General features: G+C 63.5%; 2 protein-coding genes across 2 annotated transcripts in view; one reads left to right on the forward strand and one right to left on the reverse strand.

Annotated features, from left to right (window-relative positions):
- BCCIP (BRCA2 and CDKN1A interacting protein) overlaps positions 1–5,556 on the reverse strand; it is a 13,167-nt gene extending 7,611 nt beyond the window's left edge. The window contains exons 1-2 of the mRNA XM_012723448.1: positions 5,505–5,556; positions 2,600–2,693 (exon numbers count right to left, since the gene is read on the reverse strand). Coding sequence (XP_012578902.1) covers positions 2,600–2,693; positions 5,505–5,556 — 146 coding nt within the window. The remainder of the gene's footprint in view (positions 1–2,599; positions 2,694–5,504) is intronic.
- Positions 5,557–6,215: 659 nt separating this feature from the next.
- The window catches only part of UROS (uroporphyrinogen III synthase), a 9,808-nt gene continuing 7,657 nt past the window's right edge, over positions 6,216–8,366 (forward strand). The window contains exons 1-3 of the mRNA XM_012723449.1: positions 6,216–6,627; positions 6,716–6,799; positions 8,115–8,211. Coding sequence (XP_012578903.1) covers positions 6,565–6,627; positions 6,716–6,799; positions 8,115–8,211 — 244 coding nt within the window. The 5' untranslated portion in view covers positions 6,216–6,564. The remainder of the gene's footprint in view (positions 6,628–6,715; positions 6,800–8,114; positions 8,212–8,366) is intronic.

The following is an 8,366-nucleotide window of genomic DNA, read 5'->3' on the forward strand; positions in this document are numbered from 1 at the left end:
TGGCCGCCGCTGGCGGCAGGTGGCGGGGTCGCGCAGGGGCACCCCCCAGCCGCACCGTCGGGGCGCAGCCTTGCGGAGACCGATTCTGCCCTGTAAGCGCTTTTCTTGACCTGTTTCCTCGGAAGCGGGGGCACCGCCTTTGGGGTTCAGGGCATTTGCGGAGATCGAAACGCCCGGAGCGCACTGGCAAGAGCCGAGTAGACTAGGGGGTGCGTTCCCGTGCCGGGAGCCCTGCGTTCCCAGAGCGCCCACCTCGGGGCTCTCACGAGAGATACCGTGACTGGTGCCGAGGACCAGCCGCCGGCCGGTTTCTCCCCAGAATACCGACTGCGGCCCCCAGGAAGGGCGATTGCTTGGAAAGAAGGGCGTTCATTCCAGGCCGCGGCTTTCTGAGGGGACCAGGGCCCCCCGCGGCTTCCTCTGTTTGTCGAGAAGAGTGAGTTGCACGTGTGTGGTTCTGCATTTGGAGTCAGTGAGGTGGCGGCAGCCCAAGAGCCTGGAGCAGAGCCTCCTCCGCTGCAGGAAACAAGCCAGGACACCCCAGGCCCCCCAAGCCCGTCCCTGTTGGGCGTCACCACCCGGACGGGGAGAGTTTGAAATGGTCTCTCTGGGCCCTATGCAAAATCATCTTTGTTTAATTCCAAGAAAAAAAAGCTATAAAAAAGACGTGGAAAGGTTAAGGGGGTGGGGGGAGAGCAGGAAGCCTCTCGCCAGGTATCTCTAGAGATGCACTGACGCGTGGACACTTTTCCCGGGGCTGTCTGTTGTCCTTTTTCTCCCTTTGGGAGTTTCCTCCCCGTTTCTTTATATATTTTGCTTGCAGTAGAATATGCACAGCACAAAGGTCCCCGTTTTCATTTTTTGAAGTGTGCAGGTCAGCGGCGCCAAGTGCCCAAGGGTGTTGGGCAAACACGCCCCCTCCAGCTCCAGAGTGTTCACCTTGTAGCAGTGGGGCTGTGCCCATGACACCCAGCCCCCCATTCCTCCCTCCCCGGCCCCGGAAACCGCTCTTTTTGTGTCTCCATGAGCTTGACATTCTAGAGGCACAGGGGTCCCCTCTTGCCACAGAGGATGCATTTCCAGACCTTCCGCAGATGCCCGGGTCTGGGTGGCAGGGGCTGGTTTTTCTGCAGCTACAAACCTGATAAAGCTTAAAGCTAGATGTATAAATTAGGCACCATCAGCCTCATTTATGACAAGTAATAATAAAATGGAGCAATGATAACACTATAAAAGTTAGTGTGATGTGGTCTCTCTTTCAGTATCATGGTCCACATACGCAGGAACTGGTTGACCACAGGGCACTAACTGAAGAAAGTGAAGTGGACGAGGAGGGACAGCGGTGTCGTGTGGGAGGGGCACGTGTCGACCTCCCCGCGTGCCTTCAGGCTGACCCCGCGCGCGGCGTGTCAGGGTTGACTTCCTTTTGGGGCTGAGTAATGGTCCACTGTTAGTCGAGGCCGCATGGTGCTTGTCCGTCCGCCAGACGCTTAGGTGACCACCACCCCTGGTGCTTGGAGTAGTCGCGCTGCGAGCCTGGCGCGCAAATACCCGCTGGGGTTCCTGTTTTTAATTCTTCGGGGTTAAACACTCAAGTGAAACTGTTGGGTCTGCTCTTACACTGTTTTAGTTTGCGTATTTTCCAAAGTGAGCACATTTTGCTCTGATCAAAGCAGGGGGAAGTATTACCTTGAGCCCTGGGATTAGTTTTGTGTGTTAGAGCTGCTTTGGAGTAGCAGAAGGGACCGCCCAGACTCCCTGCGTGTTTGTCACCAGGAGGACACAGCACTGCCCCAGTTCACGAGTGTCCTCACTGGCCTGCCGACCGCTGGCTCAGTCCTCACCTCTAGCTCAGATTTCACCCTCATGGAGCAGAGGGGCTAGCAAGTGGACCGTGGCTCAGACCTAGGGTGAACGCCTGCCCTGCCGCCCCTCAGACCCCGCTCCCCGAGACCTGGCTGAGGGCCAGTGCTGCCTGGACGCACGTGAGCTCAGGCAGGGCCTCCAGCCCCAGCCCAGGCTGGATTTCCTCTGCTGGAAAAGGCTTGTGCAAGCTGGGAGCACACCCAGTGCTCTGCTGGGGACAGCGCCCAAGGCATCGCCCGTGTTGTCCCCTAGGGCTGCTGAGACCAGCGCCACGGGCCTCGTGCTCGGAGCAGAGGACACCGCTGCCCATTTCTCCCAGGTCCGAGAGCGCAGCGTGAGCAGGCCGTGCCCCTCCAGAGGCCCAAGGGCGGGTCCTTCCTCGCCCCTCTAGCTCCAGGTGGGCCCGGGGGCCACTGCGGTCACTGCGGACATGTTCTTCATTGCGGACAACAGGCGTGCTGGATCGGCCCTGGCCTGTGGACTGTGTCACCCCTTAACCTAATGACATCTGCAGTGACCCTGCTTCCGGGTCACATGCCTGGTATCTGGGGTGAGGACGTTTTGGAGGCCACGGTCCAGTCCATCCTGTCTCCTCACCTTGTGTGAGATTTGGGGTGACAGTGTGCCGACCTCCACTCCTTGGGCTGTTTTCTCTGGTCCTGTGGGTCAGAGACCTGCTGAGGAGAGACTGCTGCTCTTAGTGACCTGTCTGGCCAGAGACAGCAGCCGGCACGTCGGGGTTCCTGAGCGAGGAGAGCTGTCCACACTGACGCTGGACTCGCTCTGGTTCTCCCCCGGCTCTGAGGCCGCGCCCATCTCAGCAGACCCTGTGAATGCGGGAAGAGGGCAGCTGGGCAGTCAGGGTCTGGCCCTTAGCTCACTGGGGGTGCCCCGGGAGGATGTTCTCTGGTAAGGGCAGTTGCTGTCACCGAGTCCCTGTGCCTTTGCCGTGACCCTTTGACTCTGCAGGGCCTTTGACACACACACACCCATTTTAGGTGCCTGGGTTGCATGTACCCCGAAATTCGGTTGAGGGGAGTCAGCTCTCAAACACCTTCAACTTAAGTGACAGGAGAGTGACGTGTGGGCGTAGCCGCCCGGCTCGTATTCTCGCTGCTGGACGCCGAGGCTCCGGCGAGGCCTGGGGCCTTTGACAGGCTCTGCTCGGGCTGTGGACGCGGCAGGGTCAGGCAGCGACTGGGTTCTATTGGCCGCCCTGTCGGGACCCCCCGCAGCCCTCGCCCCCTGGGGACAGCAGGTTCCTGCGGGAGGCTCTGGCGAGGGCAGCTGTTTGCCGTGGCAGGCGGCTGTGCGGTCACGGGTCTGCGGCACCCGGAGCCCTGTGCCTCACACCCACACGGGCGCCTTTGATCTCTGCTCCACACGCTGGGCGGGCCGGCGAGGGGGTGAGAGGCGGCGCCCTGCAGGGCCAGCCCAGCCTTCAGCACCACACTGTCGGGCGTGAGCGTCCGCCCCCCCACTTGGGGGGAGCTCTGGCCTCCGCGGGCCTCCGTTTCCTTATCCACAGAACGGACAAACCCCCGATGTCCTGCCTGGGAAGCTCACGGCAGCACCTTGGGCCGGTGGCCAGGCCTCCTGGGAGCCGCCCACTGCCCCGCGGCCGCATGGCCCCGGCAGCTCTGGGGCTCGGCTGTCAGGGTGGGTGGCTTTCACCCCTGTATAGTGGGTGACAGGGCTGCGGCCAGCACCCAGACCTTGGGCCTCAGCCCCAGGCCGGTTCCGTCCCAGAGAGGGAATAGAAAAGGGCAAGCGGAAAGGAGAAAAGGGAGGCAAATGAACCCCCACTCGCTCCCCTGTGCACCCCGCGCCCCTCGGAGGGGTCATCTGCTCAGCTTCCCCCTCTGGGGAAACCTTCCTCCAGTGCGCCCTCTGGCTAGCGAGACTGTCCGGATCTGCGTGGACGGCGCCTGACACCCAAGTCTGCCTGAGGTGGCCACGGGGTGCTCCGGCTGCCTCGCCCGGACCCTGTTCTGGGGCGCCCCTCCTCAGCGCCCAGGGCCCAGCCGCCTGCCCACCCCAGCCAGCGTCCTAAGCCCAGAGGCCCCGGGGTGCCAGAGCCCAGTCCCTGGGCACAGCTGCCACGTGCCCAGTTAGTAATGAGGGTTCCGATTCCGTGACGAGAAGGGAGGGGACGGCTGGCAGCAAGTGCGCCTCGTCCCAGCCCGCGGACCAGGGCCCCATGCAGCCGGCTTCCTCCAGGCTGGGGCTCACGCTGCGTGTGTCAGTGGCCACTTCACCCTCCCACAGCACCCTGCGCCTCGCCGAGGCTGACACCGAGCGCCCCGGGGTCTTGGGGAAGAAACACCTGCACCCTGGTGGTCCCAGTCACTTGAAACCTGGCCGTGGACAGGTGGCTCCGCCCAGAACCCCCCCCCCTGCTCTGTCCTCTCTGGGGAGCCCGATCCAGTGTGGGCCGGGCGAGGCTCCCCGCTGGGTGCAGGGCTCATCGCCACCACTGCCCGCTCCAGTGGGTTCCCAGTGGAGCCCACTGGCCCCCGAATCCAGCTCTCGCCCTTTGCCCTTCTCCTGGGGACACCCTGGGCCCCTCCGACTCTGACTGTTTCTCCTGCGGCTTCTCAGAACCCCGAGAGGTCGCAGCTGCCGCCCCGCCCGGGAGCCACAGGCACACGCTGCTGGCAGCCGCCCTGGCACCTGACCGCAGCTATCCCGGGAGCCCCCCCGTGTCCCAGAGCCAGAAACCTCGGGGGCCGTGGCTGCAGCTGGCAGTGGGCCCCAAAGCAACTTGTGCCGGTGCAGAAAATGCCAGGCTGCACCCTGCATCCTGTGGAGCACCACACTGGACGGTGTGTCAGGTGCCTGCTAGGGCCTTGTGCAGTCACTGACCAGGGAACTGGGGGGCGAGGCAGGTCTGGGCCCAAGGTGCAAGCGCAGGAAGAGCCGGCCGGTGGGGGGCGCAAGGGGCAGCCGCACCCACAGGCCAGTCTCTTCCTGGGAAAACAGCTCCGCTTCTGGGCCTTCCCCTGAGAGCCAGGCCCCAGATTATCCAGGGTCATCTCCCACCGGAAGCCCACTGAAGACAGACATCCGCAGAGCCCTCAGGCCTGGAGCCGCGCCAGACCCCCCTGAGTGAACGGGAGCAGCCGAGCAGGCTGGCCGCCAGCCTGGGGGGGGGGGGTGAGCCCGGAGCCCCAGGCTGGGTCCGCCAGGCCGAGAGCAGTGATGGGCGGAGCCGGGTTCCCGCCACTGTCGCCCTGATTTGATTGCTTGAATACAAAGCAGACCATTATTGTGATGTCCCGAAATGGACCCTGCCTTCCTCTGGCCTCCAGAGTGAACATGTTTCCCTGCTCCAGACAACAGCCCTGTGTGACTTGCAGCCACTTAGTGATGTGTTAAGTGACTGGCGAGGTGTGATGACACTGAGGGTGACTGCATTTCGAGCAGAGCTGCTTCTGCAGGCCCTCGGCACATCTGTCTTTAGGCCTTTGGGGTGGTTATGTGCAGCGACCCCACACACCCCCCCAAAGGAATTTATTGTAAAAGTTGGGGGTACGCAGAAAGGTGAAGCAGATCAGCCCGTAACCTCCCACCCAAGCAGCCGCTGCCGGTATCCTGGGCCCTGACCCAACTCGGCATCACTTTGGTCATCAGATTACCCATGACCAAGCCACCCAGGAGGAGCGCGTCACCCACGGTCAGGCACGTCATTGCCAGCTGCGGTCGGATCTCGGACACGAGGTGGAGCCCGAGGCCGGCGCATCCGGGCAGAGAGCCGGCGGGGCGGGCCCACAGCGAGCACCTCCGGTCGCTGCCAGAGCTCTTAGGACAAACAGGCGATTCTGCCTGAACACGCGCCCGTGAGGGGCGCCCTCACCTCACAGGGCGGCGGCCGCGGCGTCGTGCTGATGTGAAGGACCGAGGGGCCGCCCGCACGGCTGAGCCCTCCGGCCTTAGCCGCAAGGTGACGTCTCAGCACTAGCACGAGATGAGAGAGCTGTGGAGACGTCGATGCGCATTGCTCTCCCGGCTGTTGGAAATGTTTGCAAAGGTTATGTGGTGCCGCGTGACAACTTTTATGAACTGTCCTCGAGGAGAGTGGGTGTAGTTACTAACTGGCTCAGGAGCTGGCCCCCCTGAGGGCGCAAGGGGTTAAGTCGGCACTGGGAAGCTCTCCGCAGCCGCCCGGCGCGAGTTCGATCCCTGGCCGGGGCATGACCCCCAGGGCGCAGCAGACCCCTCCTGTCTGCCCGATGCCCCCCTCAGCAGTGAACCTCAGTGGATCTGCCTGCTCTGCTCCCGCTCTGTCTCTGGGGAGTCCTCAGCCCCCCGCACCTCTGGCCTGCTCCACAGTTATATGCAGGAATAAATAAGAGTTAAAAAAAGAAAGGCTTAGGAGCTACTTAGTGTATTTCTCTCAAGAGAGAGAGAAAGAAGTAACTCTGTCTTCCAGCCCAAGGAGCTGTCTGTCGCCGAGCACCGAGGACACCCCCAGACGTGCACGGCCCTTTGCCCGGCCTTACGGCCCCGAGGCTTCCCGGGTGCTATCAGGCACCCCCACGCGGCCTGGCCTTATCAGCGACGGGCCTCCCAGGATTCCACCAAGCCTTGCTTGGCCCGGCAGCCTGCACCTCACTGCCCTCCCCTCACTTAGGGGGAGCCTGCATCTCCTGGGGCGCCCGTGCCTGCGCCGTGCAGCCCGAGGGTGGCCCGGCCACCATGAAGGTCCTTCTACTGAAAGACCCCAAGGAGGACGACGGCGGCCAGGACCCCTACGTCCGGGTGGGTGCCGCACCGGGAGGGCGGGCCGAGGCTGGGGGGTGGGGCGCCCCGCGGCCTGGGCGGACCCGGCCTGTTCTCTCGTTGGCAGGACCTGGGACAGCTCGGGCTGGAAGCCACTTCGATCCCAGTTCTGTCATTTGAGTTCCTGTCTCTGCCCGAGCTCTCAGAGAAGGTAAGCCCTGGGGCTGGGGGGGACCTCCAGCTCCAGGAGCCCCGTTTCACCAGCTGACTCCCAGCCAGGCGCGTCTCAGCTCCTCTGGGGGCCACCAGGGAGCAGGTGGGGCCCAAACCCCTCCCCACTCTGCAGCAGTGCACCCCTGCTCAGGGGTCGGGGCTGTCCCATCTGAGAGGTGGAGGCCTGAGTCAGCATGGGCCCTGGAGACCAGGACAGCGAGGTCAGATCCCGGGCAGGCCAGCCCGCGGAGAGAGCAGAACCACTGCCAGGGTGACCCCCAGTCTCCTCCCAGACCTGCGGGCGGGGGCCTGGGGTCCCAGCCCCCCAGCCCCTGGGCCCCTGCCCCACCTCTGACAGAAAACGCAGCCCCACGTCCCTGGGGCAGCCCTCTGGGCTCTCCGCCCTGTCTGGGGGAGCAGGGCCCTGGGTTGTGGCACTGCACACACACACAGCCGCCTGCACACACACCGGGCCCCCCCACACGCCGGGCCCCCACACATACTGGGCCCCACACACCGGCCCCCACAAACCGAGCCCCACATGCTGAGCCGGCACCAGCCCTTCCCACCCAGGCACTGGGTCTCTGTGCCAGGGGAACCCCACGAGCCGCCCAGCTGGGCCGGCTTTTCCAAAAGCAGCTGTAAGAAGTGAGGCGAGCACTCGTCCTTGGAGATCACCCCAACACCTAATGGCCGTAAACCCCAGCCTGTCCCATCACCACAGGCCGGGCAGTTCTGGACGCTCCAGAAAGCTCTGGGTACACGGTGGATACCGGCAGCGTCCGGCCCTGGCCTCCACCGGGACCAGTCCTGGGCCTCTCCGAGCTCTTAACTGTGAGGTGGGAAGAACCAGCCCCTCCAGGGCCTTCACAGCCAAGGAGCCTGTGAGACAGCCCGGCGCCCGGCGTGGCATAGGCGCCCCTAGGTCTCTTGCCGTCCTTATCTGTGAGAGTCAGGGCCTCGCTCACCTGGCTATCACCCGAGGGGCCCTGAGTCAGACCCGCCAAGACCGCCCCTCCCTGCTGCTCCCACCCAGCCCAGGGCGAGTCGCGCACCCCGCTCCAGGGAAATGCTGTGAATGATGAGTCTGCTGTGGTTGCTCAGAGCCAGGGAATAGTTACAGAATAGTTCCAGGCATGTAGTAAGTTCTTAGTAAGAGCTGAGTGGTTGAGTGGGTCGGTGGGTGGACGACGGCGGGAGGGGGGGGCGTGGGCGGGCAGTGGGAGGATGGATCGATGCTCTTATGAAACATTTGAGATTCTGGGACACATTGAACTTGGCCATCACCTAAAGTCCCTTTGTCGGGCACGCAGCTGTCTCATCCTGAGGACTACGGGGGCCTCATCTTCACCAGCCCCAGGGCCGTGGAGGCGGTGGGACTGTGCTTGGAGAGAGACAGTAAGACCGCAGGTGAGGTTGGCCTCCCGCGAACCCACCGGCCTTCCCGTCACTCTGAGTCCTCCGTGGGGTCCTGGGTTCCAGAAGGTGTGAAGAATCGCGATGATTTTTGGTGCAAATACTATTTAATGACCACGTCACTTCAGGGTTTTGTATCCTTGGGAGGG

This window comes from Condylura cristata, unplaced genomic scaffold (assembly GCF_000260355.1).
Source record: "Condylura cristata isolate star-nosed mole 26May11 unplaced genomic scaffold, ConCri1.0 scaffold00011, whole genome shotgun sequence".
In the NCBI taxonomy this organism is placed as follows: Eukaryota; Metazoa; Chordata; class Mammalia; order Eulipotyphla; family Talpidae; genus Condylura; species Condylura cristata.